The following is a 24,786-nucleotide window of genomic DNA, read 5'->3' as shown; positions in this document are numbered from 1 at the left end:
TGCCACAGACTACTTCTGTCTGAGGTTTTCCCAGCTTTTAGTTACAGGTAAAAATACTCAGTAGGTTACAAAAACTACAAAAACACTCCAAATGAAGTTGGGGCAGATCACTTTAAAAATTGTGTACCCAGTTGCAAGGAACAGGTATGTAGGAAAATACAAAAGGACAGTTAGAGTTTACAAAGCTGTTTGCAATGATCTGGCTGGATGAGCAAAGGCTAGTGTTGCTTAGTTTAGTTACGTTGCAGATAAACAATAATATACCAGTGTCAGGGATATACAAAGCGCACACAAAAGAAAACAGAAAGTCTAACACAAAATCTGACTAAACAAATGTTTCCTAGACTATACTCCCCAATAGGGATGGAGCCACCACTGGGCAAACAGGTTCAAAGAACCCAGGCTGCCACCCCCAGGGGCCTGAAGCCCTAAGTCCTGGCTTCCTTTGTCTAACTCACCAAATCCTGGATAAGAATTCAGGTTTCCTGTCCTCCTGCCTTTCAAGGAGCTGCAGAGGTCATTCCATGAAAGAAATATCAAAGCTAGGTTTGACCATGAGGGAGCAAAACTCCATTGCTCCTCACAAAGCCTTTCTGCCCGTGTTTCTCACATCTCCAGCCTAGCTGTTTCTCCAACAAAGAACTCTTCTGTTCCAGTGGCTCTCTAGGCCCCACCCACCTGGTATACTGATTGGCTGAGCTCTGGAGTTCACTAGCCTGTCAGTCAGGACAGGGTTCACTTCTGGTTAACTCTGTCGGCGAGGGGTGGTTGATCACTACATGCCTATACTGTCGCCTCTCCTTGGTGCTCTGTCCCCTTCCCCCACACCTGTTTCTACAGGGCGGTAGGTAGGGACAGGTAAACAGTGTGGGGATTTGTGATGAAGAGCAAGGAAGCAATGAAATCAAGAATATTGGGGTGTGTTTTCCAGAATATGGGAAATGCCTATATCGGGCAGTACCGATTTAGGAAGGTGCTGAAAGGCATAATCTCATACTGAACAGGAGAAGGCAATGGTAAACCACTCCTGTCGTCTCCAGGAGTCCACATTGACTCAATGGCACAACCTTTCCTTTCCTTTATGCAGGGAAACCATGTGTGTGCTCTGTGTGTTGGAATCTATGCAGAAACAAGTATCTGGTGTGTATTCTAGCTGATAAGCCATATAACACTGAATCCCCCACCCCTTATAAATATTGTATTATACTTCAATACAAGCAGTAGGATGGATGGGCTTTGTGAAAGTGGCTCCCATGGATTACCCAGGGAAGGAATTCTCTGAAATAAACGGGTTTTTGCTTAGATTACCCTTCATAATTTCCATTTTACCAGATCTAGTGGCTTCATTCATGCACACATCCAGTATCTCTTCCTTGTTTGCTCTAATCTTTAAATCTTTCTAAATTTAAATCTTCCTTAAACGAAAACAACCCTAAATGTCTTATATATTCAGCTCCTGCAAATTTCATTTTTAACATCTGTTCTAGATGCTGGCCATTCATAGTGGTGTCCAAACTCATTTACTTACAATGTTGTCCATTATGTAAGGTTTTTCTTACTGGAATTTAAAATTGCATTTAGCTCGGACTTCTAGGTCCTACCAAAGCAAACTGGCTCTTCCAGTCTCTTGTCTTAGTGTTGTAACATGCTTTCTTCTAAAGGATCTTTCCCAAATGGCACAGGGAAGACTCCTGTTTGCCTTGTGGCTATACCCACACCAGCATGCTCATTTTCTTTTTCTTCTCTGTGTGCTGTGTTCCTCCTTTGTGTATTTGCAATTCACATTGCAAAACGTATTGCAAGAAGAATGGGAAAGTACCTGTATGTGCTCCAGCCTGCAGTATCAAGTGGCCAGGTGAGGTGAGCTGCGGGCAAGTGGGGCTCCAGGTGCTGCTTGGCAGGCAGCGGGGACCTTTCCTCACAAGCTGCAAGCTTTTGGTCTAGGCAGTTACTTTTCTCCTCTTTTCAAAGATACAAAATGGAAAGAACTCTAGCATTTTTCCAAATAAAAACCAGAGCATATAGGAAATGTAAAAAGAAGTGATATATAATGGCAGCCAAATTCAGGTTTGATTTTTACAAGTCACGGTGTTTGCCAAAGTAAAGAAATGTCAAACTGCTGTAGAATGTCTATTTATGTATCCCTTTTTTATATTAGACCCTTACCTCTCAATCCTGATTCTAATGGACTTCCTGAACATACTGATCATAACTTGTTCTTATTTTGAGATGACTGCCAGGTAGTTCCATACTTAAATATATGCCTTTTCTCTTTATTTTACAGTAAACTGGCAAATATAACATTGAGTGTCTGTTTTGTTCAAGCATTTTTAACATATGTAAGAGGGCAACCATCGTTCCAAAAACTGTGGATGATTAAAAAAAGAAACTCCATTATCCATGTTGCAATGTACAGACTCAATATTACCTTCCCCACCCCATCAAATTTCATGGTGTGGTAGGAGACCTAGCTCAGCAGTCTTCTTGCCCTGCCCGACCCTCATAGAATGACACTGACTACACCAGGAACTATCTGCCAAGAACAGTTTGCTTCAAATGCCTTCCTGCTCCCCTTCCAGCATATCCATTGGTGGAAGATTTCCTTGCTGATTTTAACTTAAAGCTTGCAACAGAGGATGTATCGATTCAATATTGCAAATGGTTGCCAGTTTCCTGAGATCACTGTTCCTTATAATGCCTAGAGAGCAAGGAACATTGTGACTAGGAAGTGCCTTCTGAATGAGCTACGTGCTTGCTGACAACAAAACCACCTGTGGAGGCCTAACTGAAGAAGCTGCTTGGGAACTGAAGAGCACCTGTGGCTACCTGTTGCAGAAATTGTCAATCAGACCAATGGGCAGCACAGAATTATCTCTTTTACAAAAAGGAAACTGGTACCTCCCTCTTCTCAGTTAGGCTCAAGTTAAGCCCTGTAGGGCAGGCGTGTCTCAACTGGCAATGTCGAGTTAGCTGATTGGCAAGGTTCAGTTGCCAGACAGGCTGGTTCACTTGTGTTTTACCTAACTGGAAGCATTCCACTTAATTCATACCTAAGAGGGTTTTTCCACCTTTCTCTGTCTCTTCCAACCTGCCCTGTTAATTGATGTAAACAGTCTGTCTCATTGACTCTGCAGTTGTGAAAATGTGATTCACCGCTGCCTAGACTTCTGTTTGCTTTCTCAAGGAGAATGCAGCAAAGCAGCTGTTGCCTTCACAGTTGTAAAATGATAATGAATGCCAGTGTTTGGCAAGAAGTGGGAGAAACAGCTGCTAATCTAATCCGTTCAGTTTTGTGCTGGAGTTGGGTTAGCTTCTTGTCTGTTTATAAATGCTTCCAATTGCTGCCTGCCCTGAACTCCTAGTTTAAAATGGACTTTCACATTGGAAGGAAGGCACTTTCCACCTGGTCTGAAAACAAAACAAAAGGGCTATTAAAGGTTGCTGTTGCAACCTTGCTTTCTGAGAGTCTCTCTACAAGGCGCTGTTCTAAGGCTTCATTGTTCTCTCTTCCTCCCCACCCCACTCAAAGTTCACCTGCTTCTTTAGTCTATTGGTACTTGGTGATATAAAATTGAGCCAGTCATGCAACTTCTGACTCGTATCGGAAGTGAAAGCAGATAGGTACAAAACGAAAGGTACAAATCTAGGTCAGAAGCCTTGTACATCAGTGTTGAGAGTTTGTGGCAGGGGATGACAACTCTCAAATGGCACATGATCTTCTATTCCTACGTTTATTTCCTCTAATTAACTGAGCTTTACAATGTGTGTGTTTCTCAGATCATGGATATTTATGAGCCTGCTAACTAAACAGCATCAACATTTGACTTCATGGAGGAGCACTGTCCCACCAAGTAACTATAAGCCCTTATTTCTGGGAAGTTTTTGGCACTTGGTCTTCGAGTAATCTTGCTTAGTGCATGTATAAAGAGAAAACTCATAATTTCACAGCCACCCCTTTCTCTGTTAGGAGATAGGATTTTGCACTGCAAAATCTCATCAACTGCATGTTCAAAGATTTTAGAATATGTTTCTAAGGCTACTTAGTGAAAGTCAAGTGCTAAAGCAACAAACTAGTATGCATATCTATATATTTAATTCTCTTAGCTGGCATGCATGTCCTCCTGGATTTGGCGGTGGAACTCTTGTGACACATTGCGAGAGTTCCAGCCTTGGGCAAAAAAATGGAGGCGGTGGCAGCAGCGAGCCGCAAAACGGCCAGAGGAGGTGGCGGTGGGACGGCCTGGCCTGGCCAGGCCATCCCGGGTGAGGCGGCAGCCTCGGCTGGGTGCTGGAAGGCGCCGGGGGCGGATGGCCTGGCCTTGCCAGGCCGTCCCGAGTAAGGAGGCGGCAGCAGCCTCAGCTGGGCACTAGAAGGCGCTGGGGGTGGGACAGCCTGGCCTGGCCAGGCCATCTAGGGAAAGGAGGCCTTGGCTGGGCACTGGAAGGCACTGGGGCAGGACGACCTGGCCCATCCTTGGTGAGGAGGTGGCGGCAGCACGGCCTGGCCCGTCCCAGGTGAGGAGGCAGCAGCGGCCTGGTGACGGGATGGTCAGGTGAGGAGAGAAGATAGCTGGCAAGGGGGCGGGGAAGCGAGTGGGGCAACTGCCCTGTGGTGAGTGTGGGGAAGAGGGGAAGGGGAAAGAGAGGGGGGAGGGGAGGCGGGAAAAGAGGGGAGAAGGGGAAAGAGAGGGGGGAGGGGAGGCGGGAAAAGAGGGGAGAAGGGGAAAGAGAGAGTGGGACAGGATGGGGTGGGGAACAGCCGGCCCCAAAGAGCACACAGATGCTCTGTGGGGGTCGGCTAGTTTGTTTAGAAAATGCGTGAATTGCAAGATGGAAATAATTAAATCAGTTACTCTGGCTCATATTAATAAACTGATATGTCCAAAAAGAGGGTGGGGAGAAGGACAGAATATGGAAACTACAGCAACATCCCCACCCCACCCCACCCCACCCCACCCCACCCCTGCATGTGCACCCACAACAATTAGTTTCTTGGAGCACTAAGAAAAGGCAATTTCCAGCAATTCCAGGGGCAGGTATGTTGGTATCTTGACCTCTTCTGGATCTCACCGGGAAGCTGTGCACTTTGATGAACCATAAAGGATGGAAAGGCACAGTGGACCTATATTTGTTGACTGGTCAGCTACCTTGTGGTAAATATCTAGATTAATAATATGGGGATTAAAGGCACTTCACATGGATTATCTTTACAGTATTATCTCTCTATTGAGGTGTGGGTGGGGCAAGAAGCATTGAGGTTGCGGAAGTGGCTACCAAGTAAGTTTATAGCAGAGGTCAGATTTGGTGGGGACTTCCAGATTCATAGCTCTTAGTTGTTACACTGCCTGAGTACTTAGATGGGTTGAGGATTAGGCAGAGGTTCCGGAGGGTTTTCTATGAGGCATTGTTAAAATGACAGTACCTTCCTACTGCAGTGAAGAAACAGCTTGACAAGAGTCCTGTTCCGGAGTCCTCAGTACATGGACATCGTATCCAGTTCAGCACCCCGAGGAGTCAGCAAGGCCTGCTCTTCACAGATATAGCATTTGCCTGCAGAGAGATGCGGTGCCTGGGGAGAGATCCTCGGCAGCTTACTCTACTGTAGGCCCAGAATAAAAGGTGAACACTGCTTGTTGCCTGCCGCTTCCAGCTAAAATTACTCCAAAAGATCATTGCTCTTCAGTCCATCCTGGACAATATTGTTTTCTCTCACCTTTGGTGGTAGACTTGTCCTTGCTTACCTTTTAATCTAAAGAGACAATTTGGTAGCAATGCTGAATCACCTAACAAACACTGGAGGCATAGACCCCAAAACAAACCCAGAAGCCCACTTTCCCCCCATTTCCACTCAAGCAACACTATTAAGAGACCTAACAGCATCAACTCTACAATCGGGTTCATTTGCTTGCTCATCCTGCAATGCGATGTATGCCATCACTTCCAAACAATGGCCTTTCATTGTCTGCATAGGTACAAGTCATCTCTATGTAAGAGAATTGGTGGATACAAATCTGGTGTTCAGAATGGCAACATTCAGAAGCCAGTGGGACTTCAGTCTCAGAACACTGAGAACACGGCTGCTGCTGGCCTGAGACTTGGCATTTGTCACCGAGACTCTTCAGAGGGAGTCTTCCGCATGAAATTGTGCTATAATTTATCATAACTTTTTCTATTTATTTAGGATTTTATCAGAGGCAAGGCTTTCTATTTGATTACAGGTGTTAAAGTAGTCTAGCAAAGCTGGGAAAATATTGCCATAAAATGATTGATCGTGCTTAATACACTTAAGCTCTGCATTGAAATATTGCAGACTATACTTTGTGCAACTTTATGACCTTTTGTCCCCACTCCTTACCCTTTCTCATATATACGAATTCTGTGTTTACTTGCCAGCTTAGCGCATCTGAAGTGGGTTCTCATTCATGAAAGTCTATGCCACACCAGAAGTGGATTCTCATTCATGAAAGTCTATGCCACACCAAAAAACCCACCCCAAACTGTTAGTATTTAAGATGGTGCAAGACGCTTCATATGCTGGCTGTAACAATAATATTGCTACCCCTCTGGAATCTGTTGTAGAATCCTTATTTCTGAGCCTTTCCTTTCATGTTTCAAGCAGACCTCTAACATTTCCCCCCTTTAAAGCCAGATAGGCAGCTTTTCAGGATTTCACAGACCACGCTAAAGTACTTTGGGGAAGTCTTGGAGGCTGAATCTTGCCTGTTTGTCTGTGAATGAGCATGAGGAAGTTGTGAGCACACAGGCGAATGCCAGAGCTAGACTTAGTAGCAAATCTTGCTCTAGAATAGTGTGTGTAGATTGAAAAATAACCCATCTCCGAAATTCAAGATGACGTGTTGGGGAGAGGTGCCACATCTTCATTCTGTCGATATTCTATCCCTTTGTTCAAAGTCTGAAGAATGCATATGCTTTTCTCTACTTGTAAAGATGTCAGATCCTCTTTGTACACTGGCAGCTCATTGGCTGCAACAGTTTTCAGTTTGCTCTTACATCATTGGCAGAATATTCTGCGTCTCTAACCTGCTGGGCAGTGGGGTGGGGAGGGACGATGCCCTTGTATCTAAAAAGGCTATCACAGTTCAGGAAGCCGGAAGGGGTGGGCTTTAAAAGATGCTGCTCTAAATTGTAAAACCTATGCAAAGAAATTGATTGCAGCCGTGATTCTCCCCCCCCCCGGTAGATTTGGAAGCCTTGTAGCAAAGTGAGCTGCTGCTGGCAGTGGATGGTTAGGTTTTGCATTTCTCCAGTCCCTGAAGCAGCAGTCTTTGCTGCACTATCGGTGGGATGGGATGGCAATTGCCCCTGCCTGGCATATTTGTGCAAGGAAAGGATCTCCCTGTGGTGAGAGAAGAGCCTCCATTTGCAAGTGGCCAGAAGTAATAGATGCAAGCAACCTGCCAGTGGTTTCTTCTATCTTGTTAGTCTCACGTTCTGCCTAGCCTTAGAGCACCCAAACAGCATGTGGCACACTGTAAGAGGACCCATGGAATAGTTCCTCCAACATATGATCTGTTGAACCTCTGTACCACTCCTGTGTGTGTGCCTGTAAAGAACGTGCTTTGTAAGTACTTGGTCAGTCCATAACAGCTCTAGAAAAAGTGCTTTTAGTTGCAGGGCTGGTGGAGTTTTCAGAGTAACAAAAGGGAGCAAATCGCCACAAAAAATACACATCAATATTCGGCAGGCCCACTATCAGTTGTAAAGACACTCAAAACAAAATATACTGTCTCCCCCCCCCACACACACACTTGGAAACTTGTGGAGTGTGTGTGTGTGTGTTTCTGTGATGCCTCAAGCTCTGGAGTCCTCCTTTCAGGACTTTTCAGGAGACTTAACTGGGCTCTGTGAACTATTGGTCTGAATATATCCACAAGAGTCCTTTCAACAGTAGCTGTCAGAGTTCTTGAGGCTGGCTATGTTTATAAAGTAGGAGAAATGTCAAACAAGATGCCGTGTTGGCTGCTCCCCCCAGCCTGCTTCTGGAGAGGTGCTTTGCTTTAGGAAAACGTGGATTTTCCTTGCGTGTTACAGTTGACCCCTTTCTTAAACTTGCAGTGTGAAAATGAGACCTCAAGAAATACCTGGAAGTAAAGTGAATTTCTCTAGCACTCATACTTAAGCTGGAGCAGAACTTTGAAGGACTGTATGATCAAATGTCTGTCTAAACTGATTTTAAAACTTGCTTCCTCGAACTTGTTCTGGAATGGAATCTTCAATAATGGGGTGTTAATTCTTGACATGGACTCTTTTGGCTCTGTCCAACATGGTTTATTCGAAACTAAAAGGGACAAATGTACTGATCCTGATTGTATGGTCTGAAGCTGACTCCAAAACTTCCAGAATATTATGATGGGAGGAAAATACTGGTTACTTGCTCTTGTGTATACTTTAATTAACTCTTGTTTGTTTTTTCCACTAGACTGTTGAACATGGCTTCCCCCACCAACCCAGCGCACTGGGCTACAGCCCTTTACTCCGTCTTATGGCCATTGGGACCCGATCAGGAGCTATCAAACTGTATCCTTTTGTTTGCTTATGAACTGCAGAATGCTTTTCAGCAGCAATAGGCATATCAAATGTGTGGTGTTCAGTGTACAAGAAATAAACAGAATACTATCTTGGTAACTCTAACATTATGATCCCCATCTTGTAGGCTGGGATTGGGGAAGTAAGGCTGAAAAATAGTGGTTTGTCTAAGGCTGCCTAGTAGGTTTGTGGCAGAGACGAGACTTGAACCAAGGTGAGCTGGTTAAGGCTTGAAATAATGGGGGATTCCAGTGTACATGTAAAATGTGTAATGTAAAATGTACTAAACTGCAATTTGGTATAAAAGTGTCTCCAGCTGCACTACTCTCTGTTTTTATTAATATTGTGAGTCACCCCAAGTAGTAGTGTACTGGAGTGGCGGGGTATAAATACTATAAATAAAATAAAGTGATAATGTAGATAAACGTATTGCCCTCATTCCTGTTACTTCCATTCAGAGTCTGCTTTAAATATTCTGAAGCAGAGGCAGCGCTCATTTTTAACACAGTACAATATCTATTGCTTGAATCCAAGCCATAAATAAACTTTTGGCTTTCCTGTGTTGGTGGTCCTAAAATAGTGGACGAAGAAATGGAGCACTTTGAAGGTGCTTCTCTTTCATCCTGCCCCAATATAGCATATGCATTAGTAAGACTCTGAATCTTATGATTCTGAGCCAACTGAGCATGCAAGTGGGGGAAGAAAGAGCAACTTCCTTGACTCCCCTTCAAGGAGAGTCTGAATCCTTCCCATTGGCTTAGGTGCTTCTAGCAGGATTTCCTTTCAAAGAGGCTCTTGCTTGCCAGGACGGGGCCATCTGTTTCCCAGTTATGGATTATTGAAGCAGGGATTGCAGCATCAGGGGGCTTCTCTGAGAATTTACAGTTTCCAGTCCTCCCATCTTGCCCAGCCAGCATTCTAAGTGTTGCACAAGCACTAGGGCATGCTCTCTACAAGTACTGTATGTGTATTTAATCTGCTAACAGACTTCAAAATGATTTTCAAACAACTCTTGCCTTGTGTATGTCACTAGGAAATGTTTCAGTAAGCCTGTGTCTATAACGTGCTTTATCTCTTGATTTACACTAGGAAGGGACTCCTGCATTTATTTTGGCTACAAGCCTCCAAGTTCCTGGTTAGTTTCCCATCTAGATACATTATATCAAGGCGGCTTCAGCCAAATTCTAATGTAAATGCAGGAGAGATCGCAGTTACTCTAGGACAGAACTAAATTGCTGCAAATTGAGTGCAACAGAAATCAATGTGGACTTAAATACTATTTACCTCAATCAGCCATTCAGCTATGGTGCTCCAGGGGTGGAATTCATGGGCTTGCACGAAGAGACCAACACTGTTATGCAAATACATTTCATTCCTGCCCAGGTGAGTAGAATTCAGGTAACCAAGCTCCCTGATCCAGACGTGTACAGATGTCTGTAGATTTTAGTGCCTGATATAGATCACTGCAGAATATATTTTATGACCAATTTCTGGGTGAACTTTTCTCTAAGGCAATGCAGCTGCTATGCACAATTTAGACTGAGTCTTGGGAAACCCTTAAGATGAAACAGAGAATAGGAAAACTGGTCTTGTGCTAGCAAGCATGACTTGTCCGCTTAGCTAAGCAGGGTCTGCCCTGGTTGCATATGAATGGGAGACTTGGTGTGTGAGCACTGTAAGGTATTCCCCTTAGGAGATGGAGCTGCTCTGGGAAGAGCAGGAGGTTCCAAGTTCCCTCTCTGGCATCTCCAAAATAGGGCTGAGAGAGATTCCTGCCTGCAACCTTGGAGAAGCTGCTGCCAGTCTGTGTAGACAATACTGAGCTAGATAGACCAGTGGACTGACTCAGTATATGGCAGCTTCCTATGTTGCTAAAGTAAAGTATGCCGTCGACTCGGTGTAGATTCCTGGCAACCACAGAGCCCTGTAGTTGTCTTTGGTAGAATACAGAAGGGGATTACCATTGCCATCTCCCTCTCAATGTGAGATGATACCTTTCAGCATCTTCCTGTATCGCTGCTGCCCGATACAGTGGGGATTCAAACCAGCAACCTTCTGCTTGTTAGTCAAGCATTTCCCCACTGCGCCATTAGATGGCCTTCCTATGTTCCTAAACACCATTATTGTGACATAAATTCTTGTGAACTAGAGCTTAAGCTTAAAGTGACTGTCTTTTAAGGTGCAATTTTTTGCCACAATAGGCACAACACACCTGCCACTGTGGAATCTGGCACATCCTGTAGATCAAAAAAGATCATTTCTCTGTTGGGTGGAGTAGCAAACATTTGGAGAGGAAGAGCACACCAACTAGTCTTGCACCTAGCAGTCACAAAGTGCTCTTAATTCTAGTCCAATGGGAGCAGTTTGCATATCTTCCAAGAATGTTGCTATGCCACCTTCAGGAGAAAAAACCCTACTACTATGAATAGTGTTATACTGCTTTTCAACAGCAGTTCCCAAAGCATTTTACATATAGAAATAAATTAAGATGGTTCCCTGCCTCCAAAGGGCTCACAATCTAAAAATAAACATAATTCAGGCACCCGCAACAGCCACTGGAGGGATGCTGTGCTGAGTTTGGTACCATTGCTCTTCCCTTGCTAAATAAATAGAAGGGAATTGCTACTCTAAAAAGTGCCTCTTTGCTCAGTTACCACTGCTATGGTTGTGGTGCACTCCTCCCTTGACCTTTTGATCTGTTGCAGAGGAATGGAAGTTCAGCTAGTTCTGTCATCTCTCCTACACAGGTCAGCTCACCCTTCAGGAGAGCCCTTAAAACGTATCTGTTTGACCTGGCTTTCCAGGATTTTAAAATCGGTTTTAATATTTTAACCCAGTTTCAGAGTTTTTAATTACTGTGACTGTTTAATTGTTTTAAAATGTTTTAAAATTGTTAGTTGTGGTGGTGTTTTTTAATTTTTGTTTTAGCTCTTTAATGTTTTAATGGTTTGTTTTAATTGTAAACCGCCCTGAGCCATTTTGGAAGGGTGGTATAAAAATCCACTCCACTCCATCAATCAATCAATCAATAATCTCTGTGTAAGGGGGAAATGTGCACAGAGTTGCATACTAAATGTGGCATGTGGTGTTTTGCCATAAATATATATGGATTTAGGCAGCTATTGTGTGCAGTCACTGGCGAATTTACAAAGTAACCGTGCTCTTCCACATGTACGTTTTTTCTTACATTGAGATGGCTTTCCATACATCACATTTATATAATGTGATGTATAATAGGAGTAATTTCACTGCAGAAATATGTTGAAGCAGCCATTTACATGACTAATCCTATCTCTCTCATCTCCTGGAGATTGATCCCTGGGTAACACTTTTATAAATACAAATTCCCAGTTGAACAATCCCACCAGGCCTAAAAGAACCTCAGATCCCCTTTGAACTATTTTAAAACAACTTTGCCTCTATTGTTATGGAGGAAGAACTCTGTGGTGTTTGAACATTTTTCAGCACACTCTTCTGTTTATAGGCAAACTCTGGACCAGTCCTCATACCACCTCAGTATCACTTATTTTCGTTGGGTGGGAAAGCAGTGACCAAGTAGCCATAATATGTATGAAATAAAGTCAAAAAACCATGGGAATGCATTGTCCTCCTCCCAGGTAGATAGAATCCTTCTTCTTCTTATCTGTTCAGTTGTGTCCGACTCTGTCAGATAGAATGCTTGATTTAAATACCTAAATGTTGGGTAAGGTTGGGCTTGTAACAGAATATTCTGGGGCACCACTCCTTTTTGACTTCATTCTAACACAAAGAATGCAAGGCGAAAGGAAGGTAGCAGAATGCACCACTCATTCTCAAACAGGGTGGGGATACGTTTCATTCAAACTGCAAGGAGTTAAACTTATTAGCCAAGCAAGACTTGCTTATATAAACAGGTAGCTTGGAAAGATGCAGGAATGTGGGTCATGAACCTATCTAGCATATAACTGAGTGAGAATTGGGGCCAGATTTAGGGGCAGGCAGCTTGGGTGGGGGTGCTAGGCATCTTAGTTATTCAAAATTAAAGCACTTCTATATGGTTAGATCTTGTTTTGTGTTTGGCATGAATAAATGCAGATGTACAGGCACTCCCGTGGAAATTTTTATCATCTTCTACGCCAGGAATAAATTGTGCATCTGATTTGCAAAGGGGGCTAAAAATGCAATACATGGGTTCAGTAACAGTAACTCTCTCTTTATGTTCAACTTTTGAGAGAGTGCCAAAGGTGCACCTTGCCTGCCACTTGTTCTAGGGCTGGCCCTGGTGAGAACTTATTTTATTTAACATATTTCTACACCGCCCAAAACTTGTGTCTCTTGGCGGTTTAAACAATAAAATAAAACAATACAAATGACAACATAAAAAGTTAAAACATTACAATAACTTAGTTTTTAACATTGTTTTGAAATATTATTAAAACAGTATTTAATTAAAAGCCTGGGTGAACAGATGCGTCTTGAAGGACTTTTTAAAAGTTGTCTGAGATAGGGAGGCTCTTATTTCAGCAGGGAGCTCATCTCAAAGCTTCGGGGCAGCAGCGGGGAAAAGCTTAACACCCTCAGTCAGTAAAGCACTGTGGAAAGCTCAGAAATGGCAGATTTCTGCCTACAGGGCTTATTTGTGTTGAATGGACAAAATGGTGAAAGAAAAGGGCTGATCAGCAGGAGAATTGTGGGCAGCAGAAGTTGCTGTATGGTGGTTCAGGAAAGGCTTAGCTAAAGTGAGTTTAAGAGAGGGAGGGCTCATATAGAGAGAAGGGGAGAATTTTTTCCAGGCATAGAGAACAACCTGTCAGAAAACAGCGGTGATTAGAGATTGCATCCATAAGCTCATGAGCACATTTCTTTTAAAAAGTTGAACAATCAGTTAAATATATGCACATGTACTAGATTTGCATAATTAAGGCCACAGTCCTTTGAACACTAATGTGAATGTAACACAGAGCAGGGTTGGATTATGACATGCTGAAGTCTTGGCTATGGCAAGCTTAAAATTTGCACACATCTCTCACTGCTCATGGTTACAGAAGCATTCATCTGAAGAGGCGAACATTTGCTGTAACCATGATGATGGATGTTGGTCTCGGCCAGACTCTGGTCTAATAAAAATTTGATACAACTTAGTTATTTCTGCACAGATGTATAAACTAAATATGATAAATGATTGTGTAGCCATATAAGAACATTTTGTCTAATCAGAACAGATAGATAAACTTTATTACAGTCTTTGACCAGTACAGAAGCAAGAAAAAGAAAAACAAAGTCAGGCCCATACAACAATATAGCAACAATATAACGTTGCAACAGGCCTGCTAATCTTTGGCCCTCCAGCTGTTTTTGGACTACAGCTCCCATAATTCCCAGCCACAGTGGCCAATAACCAGGGATTATGGGAGTTGTAGGCCAAAACTGACATTGACAGTGGTGGATAGCTTCTGCCTTTTAGGATCAGCCGTCAACAGTAAAGGACCCAGCAGTCAAGAAATACGCCCAGACTGGCACTTGGTAGGGCTGCAATGAAGGCCTTGGAAAGGATACTTAGATGCTGTGACGTGTCTACACCTAACAAAGATTAGAATAGTTTGGACCATGGTTTTTCCCATGACACTCTATGGATGCGAAAGCTGGACTCTGAAGAAGCAAGATTAAAAAAACATTGACACTTTTGAACTTTGGTGCTGTAGAAGACTTTTGAGGATACCATGGACAGCCAGGAAAACAAACAAATGGACTGGAGAACAAATCAATCCAGAATTTTTGCTTGAGGCACAAATGACCAGGCTCATACTATCATACTTTGGACATATTATGCAAAGATCCAGCTCCCTTGAGAAGTCCCTAATACTGGGGAAAGTTGAAGGCAAGAGAAGAAGTGGACAACCAGCAGCAAGGTGGATGGACTCAATCACAACAGCAATGAATGCACCACTGAGAGACCTTAAAGGCCAAGTTGAAGACAGATCGTCCTGGAGAGAATCTATCTATGTGGTCGCTAAGAGTTGACACCGACTTGACAGCACTTAATCAATCAATTAGGCCAACATCAGCAGGAGGGCCGAAGTTGAGCAGGCCTGCTTTACGAGTATACAGTAGCATTAGATACTGTCATATACTAATTGCTATTACACAAAACCTAGCCACGTTATGCAGAACGTTGGTTTGATGGTCTGACAGGAGAAATAAAATATATGCTTCATCTCTTCTGCCTGGTAGATCCTTAATCAAGGGTAAAATTAATGACTCACGCGAGTCCCTATAAAAAATTGCAGTATAATAAAACATGACCCACATCCTCTATGACCTGTGTACTACATGGTCAGTAACATTCAGAATAAGGAATCCCACCATATCTACCATGTTAGACTGCTGAGGGCAATATGTCAAAATGGGCCAGCACAAATGCTCTACAATATTTTGAAGTTATTAAGGCTTGACAATAATCAGCTGGTGTGGTGCTAAAATCAAGTCTCCATGATTTAAGTCGTTTTGGGGCCTTACTTATCTCCTGTTGCCATTCCATATCTAATATTCTTTGCTTTCCAGATTTTTTTGCTTGCTCATAACCCATGGATTGCAGCGCTTCAGGGGAACAGCCATGAAAAGCAAGCTTTTCTTTAACAACTGACTTCCACTGTGATTGGAAACTATCTTCTAGCATTAGTGGGGCCAGTCCCATTGGTGACAATACCACCTTCAGCCATAGTTAAGGATGGTAATCCACACTCGTGTTTCCAATCTTTATGCTTACTTATGGTTACTCTGTCGTGGAGTAGGCCAGGGGAAGTGGGCGGGGTGGTGGTGGTGGAGTGGCTGTGGTCCATAAGAATACCATTTCCCTTACCAGGGCCCCTGTGAGACAGCTGACTTATATTGAGTGCATCTTTTTGAGGCTGGGAACTAGGGATAGATTGGGGATTCTGTTGGTGTACCATCCACCCCGCTGCCCAACTGACTCCCTAACTGAGCTGATGGAACTGGTCGCGGAGTTGGTGTTGGAGTCTCCTAAACTTTTGGTGCTGGGGGACTTCAATATCCACTTTGGGGCTGGCTTGTCTGGTGCGTCTCAGGAGCTCATAGTGGCCATGACAACTATGGGCCTATCCCAATTAGTTTCTGAACCAACTCATGTTGCCAGCCATGCACTCGATTTGGTCTTTTGTTCGGATCAGGGGGTGATGAATTCCGTGGGTGGGGGATCCAGTGGTTTCCCCATTATCATGGATGGACCACTACCTGGTTAAGGTTGGTCTCACAGCCGCAATCCACCCCTGCAGGGGTGGTGGACCTATTAGGATGGTCCATCCAAAAAGGCTGCTGGACCCAGTGGGATTTCAAAAGGCCTTGGAGGATTTTGACGTTGGTGCAGCCGGTGATTCTGTCAGTGCCCTGGTGGGAACCTGGAACAGGGGACTCAACAGGGCAGTAGACACGATTGCTCCTAAGCGTCCCTTCCGACCTGCTGCAAAAATGGCCCCTTGGTATACTGAGAAGCTGCGGGGGCTGAAGCGGTTGGGTAGGCGACTAGAGCGCAAGTGGAGGAGAACCTGGTTCGAATATGACAGGATTCAGCATGTGACCAATTTGAAGGCTTATGCGGTGGCAGTGCGTGCGCGAAAAAGAGAATCTGGTCTGCGTGCATTGCGGCATTGCAGCATTGCGGCTGCAGATTCACACGCGGTGGAGCTATCCCGGGTTGTGAGGAGTTTGATTTCTGTTCCTTCTACTTCAAATCAGTCCCTGGGGTCGTTCTGCTGTGATGCTCTTAATGGGTTTTTTGCAAACAAGATCTCCTGTATTCGGGCCGACTTGGACTCCACTATTTCTGCAAGGTCTATGGAGGAGGTGTCCAGCAATTCCTCTTGCAGTATTAGATTGGATCAGTTTCAATCTGTGACTCCTGAGGATGTGGACAAGCTGCTTGGGGCGGTGCGGCCTACCACCTGTTTTCTAGATCCTTGCCCGACTTGGCCGCTTCTATCTAGCAGGGAGATTGTTGGAGGTGGCCTAGTTAATATCATAAATGCATCGCTGAGCGAGGATAAGGTGCCCCCCTGCCTGAAGGAGGCAATGGTTAGACCACTCTTAAAGAAGCCTTCCCTGGAACCCTTAGCGATGGACAGCTACAGGCCAATCTCCCTTGGTTGGGCAAGGTGATTAAGAGGGTGGTGGCCGACCAGCTCCAGGCAGTCTTGGAGGAAACTGATTGTCTAGACCCATTTCAAATTGGCTTTAGAGCTGGCTGTGGGGTTGAGACAGCCTTGGTCGGCCTGACGGATGACCTTTACCGGGGAATCGACAGAGGGAGTGTGACTCTGCTGATTCTTCTGGATCTCTTGGCGGCTTTTGATACCTTCTGGATCGCCTGGGGGAGTTGGGAATAGGGGGCACTGCTTTGCAGTGGTTCCGTTCCTATCTCTCAGGTAGATTCCAGATGGTGGAGCTTGGTGACAGTTGCTCCTCAAAACGGGAGCTGTTATATGGAATTCCTCAGGGCTCCATTCTGTCACCAGTGCTTTTTAACATCTACATGAAACCGCTGGGTGAGGTCATCAGGAGGTTTGGTGCTGGGTGTTATCAGTATGCTGATGACTCCCAAATCTGCTTCCCCTTTTCATCTTCAGGAAATGGCATTCATTCTCTAAATGCCTGCCTACAGGCCGTAATGGGCTGGATGAGGGATAACAAATTGAAGCAGAATCCAAGCAAGATGGAGGTGCTCATTGTGGGGGCTCAGAATCTGAGGGGTGAGTTAGATCGTCCTGAGCTGGATGGGGCTACACTCCCCCAGAAGGAGCAGGTGTGCAGCTTGGGAGTACTCCTGGACCCAGGCCTCACCCTGATGGAGGCCATGGCCAGGAGTGCTTTCTATCAGCTTCGGCTGATTCAACAGCTGTGCCCATTCCTCGAAGAGGATGACCTCAAAACAGTGGTGCATCAGCTGGTAACCTCCCTGCTTGACTATTGCAATGCGCTCTACGTGAGGCTGCCTTTGTACATAGTCCGGAAACTTCAGTTAGTTCAGAATGCGGCAGCCAGATTGGTCTCCGGGGCAATCCGGAGAGACCATATGATGCCTGTTTTGAAACAGTTACACTGGCTGCTGATATGTTTCCGGGCAAAATACAAAGTACTGATTATTACCTTTAAAGCCCTGAACGGCTTGGGTCTGCGATATATTAGAGAGCGCCTTCTTTTACATGATCCCCACCGCACGTTAAGGTCATCTGGGGAGGTCCGTCTCTAGTTACCACCGGTTTGTTTGGTGGTAACTCAGAGGCGGGCCTTCTCTGTAGCTGTTCCTGGGCTGTGGAATGCACTCCCAGCAGAAATTCATAATCATTTTACTGACCTTCAAGAGAGCCCTTAAAACCCATCTGTTTGGCCTGGCCTTTCAGGGGTTTTTTAATTAGTTTTAATTGTTCTAATGTTAACCTGGTTTTCAGGGTTTTAATTGTTTTGATTGTTTAATTGTTTTTAAAGATGTTTTTAAATTGGTGTTCATATTTGTATTTCTGTTTTAATTGTTTTTAATGATTTCTGTTTTTTAATTGTAAACTTCCCTGAGCCAGCTTGGAAGGGCGGTATAAAAATCAAATAAATAAATCAAGCAAGCTGTATTAGAGATGCATCTAGGAACTAGGGATGTGCACCAAACTGGTTCGGAGGCCCATGGCAGGCGGTTCTGCTGGTTTGAAGATGGCGGGGAGGCGGTTCTGCGCATGCCGGACATGTGCGTGGTCACGTTGCGTGTACGTTCACGGAGGTGCGTCAGATAATTCCACCTACTTCTGGTAAAGGGGACAATGGGGCATCAGGGAGGTGGACTTTTAAACCTGCTGCTGCCCTGGTGGACTTCAAAAACATGGAGCACCAGTGAGGGAAAAGCGGAAGGAGGGTTAAGTGCACCCTCCCCTGCCCTTAAAGCAGAAACTGTCCCACCGCCTTCAAGCTGCCCCCGCCTGGTTCCATGCACATCCCTACTAAGGACTTGCATAATTGATCTTAGAAACTTAGATTGTACCGTCTCTATCCAGGCAAGGTTAAAGTAAGGGCCCAACTGTGCCCCATATAGTAGCTGCACCACTACTTTTGCCTCAAATAATTTCAGGACTGCAGGGACATATCATCCTCCCTTGGTATGATAGTAGGATAGAATAGCCGAGGCACTCCTCTGTGCTACTTGTGAAGCACAATCTAAGTGCATTTCTCCGGCCACATGAATGGAAGGTTATTCCTAGATAGTTAAAACAGCCTACCTGGTCTGTTTTGTTGCCATTAATATACCAACTATTGTCCTTAACTCTCCTGGCAAAGGTCATTATTTTCATCTTTTGATAGTTTATCAGCAGTTTTTCATCCTCACAGAATTGTGCAACTGATTTTAGGGCTGCTCTTAGCCCTACCACAGACGGTGAAAGAATAACCATATCATCGGAATACAAAAGTAGTGAGACATGCCTATGTATTAATTTAGGTGGGTGGAATTCTTTTTTTTATCAAAATGTTGTACTACTGAATTGATATAGTAATGGGACAAGCACACACCCTTGTTTGACTTATTGTAGGGATTGAATCGGTTAATTTTGTCTCTTATACTTTTTATTCGATTTTCACAACACAAAAGGACAAACACAAATTTATTTATTTTTATTTATTTATTTTTGCATTTATATACCGCCTTTCGTTAAAAAGATAACCCCAAATGATACAAACACTCATAAACACACACAATAAAGACTTCCATCTCATCATTGGAACAAGTGTTGTTAACAATAACCGGATCTTGCCTATAGATTAAACATTCTCTCCCCAGTAATTCATATAAGGGGTTGAATCGGTTAATTGACCCTGAATGCCACATCCAACTCTCAATTTGGTGTTACTATGTAGCTTATATATCGGCAATAGGAGTCGTTAATCATTATAAGCAATAGTTCCTTCCATAACCTCTCTCTAGGGATGGAATCAAAAGTAGACTTTAGATCTACAAAGGCTGCATGAAGTGGGATCTTAAAACCATATGCATATTTCTGTACTAAATGTTGCAAAATCATCGCTTGATCTGTTGTAGATCTTCCTGGCATAAATCCTGTTTGTTCTTCAGCTAGAATATTATCTTCTATCCAATCATAGAACTTCACAAATAGCTTGCTAACCACATTCAAAAGGCTGATCGGGTGGTAGTTGGCAGGATCTTTCCTTTGCCCTTTTTTGTAGATTGAGACAATAATTGCCATACTCCAGTCTTCCAGGATATGGGTGGATTTAACAATATATGTGAAGAGCGCTGGTATTTTAATTTGGCTTCTTTTTGAATTCCTGTGTGAATTGAGTTTTAATGTGTCTGGATCTGTCTGGAGATGGGGAGAGATGAGGTGTATCCACTGATTATGGGGTAGTTATTCCAGTGGTGGTGGGGAATAAAAGAAGTAACGTTGACAGGTCAGCAGGCCATTGCAGGGGAAGGGAAATCAGAAACTTAATTGCTGTTTTTCCTTCTGGCTGTTCTGCCAGCTCTTTGACCTTGAGAAGCAATGCCAACCACCCACAGAGCTTCGTCTTCCTACTTTGTAATGCCAGGTCAGTCCAGAATAAACCTGAAATAATCCATTATCTGATTCTGGATGAAGGGGCTGATCTGGTATGTATTACAGAGACTTGGTTGCGGGAGTCTGGTGGTCCGGTCTGGTCGCGGCTTCTCCCTCCAGGGTATTCTGTAGAGGAGAAGGAGAGCGGATGTGGGCGGGTGGGGGGGATGGAGTGGCTGTGGCCTATAAGAACAATCCCTTGTTAGGATCCCTGTTGAAGTGTCTGAATGTGTGTACACACAAATGTGTGTACCTAAGTTTGGGGGCCAGGGATAGTCTGGGACTGATTGCCCTGCTGCCCAACAGAGTCCCTAACTGAGCTGATGGACTTGGTCTCGGGCTTGGTGTTCGAGTCTCCCAGGCTTGTGGTTCTGGGGGCTTTCAGTGTCCACTTTGGGACTAATTTTTCCAGGGTGGCTCAGAAGTTCATAGCGGCCATGATGTCTTGGTACTGACGCATATTGCTAGTCACATGCTTGATCTGGTCTTTCACTTTGAACAGGGTGGTGTTCTGTGTGTGGAGACTCCTGTGATTTCCCCTTTGTCATGGATGGACCACCATCTGGTTAAGGTTGGACTCACGACCACGTCCCACTTCCACAGGGGCAGGGGACCCATTAGGATGGTCCACCCGAGAAAGTTACTGGATCCAATAGGATTCCAAGAAGCCTTGGAGAGATTTAGCATTGGCTCTGCTGGTAACCCTGTCAACACTCTGGTGGAGAACTGGAATAATCAACTCACCAGGGCAGTGGACATGATCTCTCCTGAGTGTCCTCTCTGACCCCCTTTGAAACTGGCCCCTTGGTATACGGAAGAACTATGGGGGCTGAACCGGTGAGGCAGACTACTAGCGCACAAGTGGAGGAAGACTCGACTCGAATCTGGCAGATTATTACATAGAGAGCATTTGAAGATCTATACTCCGGCAATACATGCAGCAAAGAAGCGATTCTTTTCCTCCCGTATCGCCTCCGCAAGTTCACATCTGGCAGAGTTGTTCACAGTCATGAAGGGGCTAATGTGCACCCCTTCACCCTAGAATTGGTATTTGGAACCAACCATTATTCGCTGTGACGTTTTTAATGAGTTTTTGTGGACAAAATCTCTCATATTTAGGCCGACTTGGATTCAAACTGCACAATTGTTACAGAGTCTGATGCTGAGGTGTCCAGCAGCTCCTCTTATGTGATGACCCTGGAACAGTTTCAGTTTTTGACTCCTGAGGATGTGGACAAGTTGCTTGGAATGGTGCGGCCTGCCACCTGCCCTCTTGATCCTTGCCCAACGTGGCTTATACTATCTGGCAGGGAGGCTGTTGTAGAGGGCCTGGTAGAGATTATAAATGCTTCTCTGAGGGATGGCAGGATGCCTCCTTAAGGAGACAATCATTAGACTGCTTCTGAAGAAGCCTGTCTTGGATCCCTCTGAGTTAAGCAATTACAGGTCTGTCTCCAACCTTCCATGACTGGGCAAGGTGATTGAGAAGGTGGTGGCCTCTCAGGTCCAGGTGGTCTTGGAGGAAACTGATTATCTAGACCCATTTCAAACTGGCTTTCGGGTGGGCTATGGGGTGTAGACTGCCTTGGTCAGCCTGATGGATGATCTCCAACTGGGATTTGGCAGAGGGAGTGTGACTCTGTTGGTCCTTTTGGATCTCTCGGCAGCTTTCGATACTGTTGACCATAGTATTCTTCTGGAACATCTGTAGGGATTGTGGGTGGGAGGCACTGCTTTCTGCTCCTACCTCACAGGCAAGTTCCAGATGGTGTCTCTTGGAGACTGTTGTTCTTCAAAATCTGAACATTCCTATGGTGTCTTTCAGGGCTCCATATTGTCTCCGGTGTTATTTAACATCTACATGTAACGTCTGGGAGAGATCATCAGGAGATTTGGTGCAAGGTGTTATCAATATGCTGATGACACCCAGATCTACTTCTCCATGTCAACACCATCAGGAGAAGGCATAACCTCCCTAAATGCTTGCCTGGAAGCAGTAATGGGCTGGATGAGGGAGAATAAACTGAGACTGAATCCAGATAAGACAGAGGCATTTATTGTGTGAGGTCAGAACTCCAGAGACAACTTTGATCTGCCTATTCTAGATGGGTTCACACTTCCCCAAAAGGAACCAGTACTCAGTCTGGGAGTACTTCTGGATCCACATCTCTCCCTTGTATCTCAGATTGAGGCAGTAGCCAGAGGGACTTTCTATCAGCTTTGGCTGATATGCCAGCTGCGTCCATTTCTTGAGATGGAGGACCTCAAAACAGCGGTACATATACTGGTAACCTCCAGACTTGACTTCTGCAATGTACACTATGTGGGGCTGCCTTTGTACGTAGTCCAGAAACTGCTGTTGGTACAGAATCGGGTAGCCAGGTTGGTCTCTGGGTCATCTCGGAGAGACCATATTACTCCTGTGTTGAAAGAACTACACTGGCTGCCGATACTAGTTTCCAGGTAAAATACAAGGTGCTGGTTATAAAGCCCTAAACAGCTTAGGCCCTGGATTGTTAAGAAAACATCTTCTTCGCCATGAGTCCCACTGCCTGTTAAGATCTTGCTTTTAGTTTTAATATTTTTAATATTGGGTTTTAAATGTTTTAATGTTTTAATGATTTTAATTGTTAATTGATTTGATGTGTTAAATGATTTTAACTGAAAACCAGCCAGAGACAGAAGTTTTGGGCTGTATAGAAATATTTTAAATAATAATACTGGTGCCCACCAGTCAATATTGGATTGAAATACCTCAGCAGGAATAAAATAATGACCAGGAGCCTTGTTCCTTTTCAGTTGTGCAATTAATTGCTTCATCTCCCCAATAGATACAGGTGGCCAGTTTGATAGTGTCTGCATGGATAGCTCTGCCTTTTGGGACATATAGTCCATTGAGTCACTTTGTTGTGCATATATTGAATGGAAGTGAGCTTTCCACACAGCCGCAGATACATGACATTCCAATTTGCTGACTGATCATTTGTGTCACACTATACCAGAATGTGCAGGAATCTCTAGATTTTACAGCCCTTATGAGTTGCTGCCAGCTTTCTTTAGTTGCTTTTCTTTTTATAAATCTAAAAGTAATCGTTTGTATTGGCGTCTTTCTTTCTTTCTTTTTTTAAAACAAGAGGGCTGGTGCATTTGTGACGTCTGCAGTTTCTTTAAAGTGCATGTAGAAGCTGATGAGGTCTTTTTTTGGCCTGTATACATTCCTGGTAGAACCATGATTTCAACCTTGGGCCCCCTGATTGCCTAGTCCCCACTTCTTTATTTATCAGGAGCCAATCAAAACAATGTCCGTGTGTGTCTTTTTGCTTTCCCCTCGCCAACCAATCATGTAATTAATTGAAATTTAGTCATTTCTTGATATCCAGAGGCCCTAAGCTATAGCTTATTTAGCTTGTGCCTAAATTTGGCACTCCTTCAGATTAGACAAGCAGGTTGTCATTCCCATAGCAGTAGTGGCTGAATCCGAAATGAATTGTGCCCTTCAATTCTTCTCTGCAAATTCCAATCATATATATTTGCTGAATATTCAAAGCATATCATTATATCAACATCTGAATCTGATTTTTGCAGTGCATTCAGCATTTGATCGTACTGACAGCCAATTTGTATTGTATTAATTTCATCAATTCACTTGACCAATGGGAAACTATCCTACTGAATAGATAAACATATCAGGCCAGTTTAATTTTGATATCTAAATTGGACAACAAATTGTTAGGTTCAACTTGAACATCAGAATCCACACTCTAATTTTGAGACTGTCTGCATTTTTAAAGCCTTTTCCCCACTCTGCTGCACACTGGTAATGACTCAAAGGTAATTATCCTCAATTAAAGCCTCATCCTTTTTAGGGGGCTTTCTTGTCCTGTGCTGAAGCAGACAGCCTCTTTCGGTTAACTATCTGAGCATGCTATTAATGGCACTGCTGTATATTCTTCCCAGCACCTCTCTTTGGGCTGGCCTTTTAACCCCATACACAGCCCTGTCTATTATCTGGAGGTTCCATGACAGCTTTTTCTGTGGTGTTCTATCCCATCCTGTCTAAAATGTAAATTTAGATTGGTCCTGTGCTGTGGCCTAATGAAATTAATTGCTGGATATGACAGCTCTTGAAGTGTTGCTGGGCTTTTTGTGTTACTCCTGGAAGCTCTTCTTTTCCCTCTCTCTCTCTCTTTTAACTTTTAGTGCCAGTTAGTGACCCTGCTGGATGACAACAGTCTGCATTTATGGAACCTGAAACACACCCACAGCAATGCATCTGAGCTGACAGAGGAAAGCCACTTCACACTCCGAGGGCCACCTGGGTAAGTGGGATACCAGCTTCTGCACCAAAACTAGATTATGAAATTGAGTCCAAGACAGCTTGGTTAAATTATCTTTCTTGTAAGCTCATGTAAGCTTTGGGAAATGACCCTTGGGTAGACCTCCCTGTGTTTCAGTGTGTTGTTGTTGTTGTTGTTACTACTACTACTACTACTACATCATCATCATCATCATCATCATTTATATCCCGCTCTTCCTCCAAGGAGCCCAGAGCGGTGTACTACATACTTGAGTTTCTCCTCACAACAACCCTGTGAAGTAGGTTAGGCTGAGAGAGAAGTGACTGGCCCAGAGTCACCCAGCTAGTATCATGGCT

General features: G+C 44.2%; 1 protein-coding gene across 11 annotated transcripts in view; it reads left to right on the top strand.

Moving 5' to 3' along the window:
• Positions 1-24,786, top strand: part of LLGL2 (LLGL scribble cell polarity complex component 2) — a 99,917-nt gene that overhangs the window by 32,854 nt on the left and 42,277 nt on the right. For 9 of the 11 annotated variants that reach the window (XM_053293002.1, XM_053293003.1, XM_053292996.1 and 6 more), the window contains exons 3-5: positions 8,441-8,538; positions 9,849-9,930; positions 24,333-24,451. In XM_053293002.1, the coding sequence (XP_053148977.1) occupies positions 8,441-8,538; positions 9,849-9,930; positions 24,333-24,451 (299 nt within the window). Of the gene's footprint in view, positions 1-5,572; positions 5,620-8,440; positions 8,539-9,848; positions 9,931-12,054; positions 12,165-24,332; positions 24,452-24,786 lie in introns of those variants that run through there. The other 2 variants (XM_053293004.1, XM_053293005.1) reach the window with 2 other exon arrangements.

This window comes from Hemicordylus capensis, chromosome 2 (assembly GCF_027244095.1).
Source record: "Hemicordylus capensis ecotype Gifberg chromosome 2, rHemCap1.1.pri, whole genome shotgun sequence".
Classification (NCBI taxonomy): domain Eukaryota; kingdom Metazoa; phylum Chordata; class Lepidosauria; order Squamata; family Cordylidae; genus Hemicordylus; species Hemicordylus capensis.
Note: the sequence above shows the minus strand (reverse complement) of the source record. Positions and strands in the feature narration are given on the sequence as shown.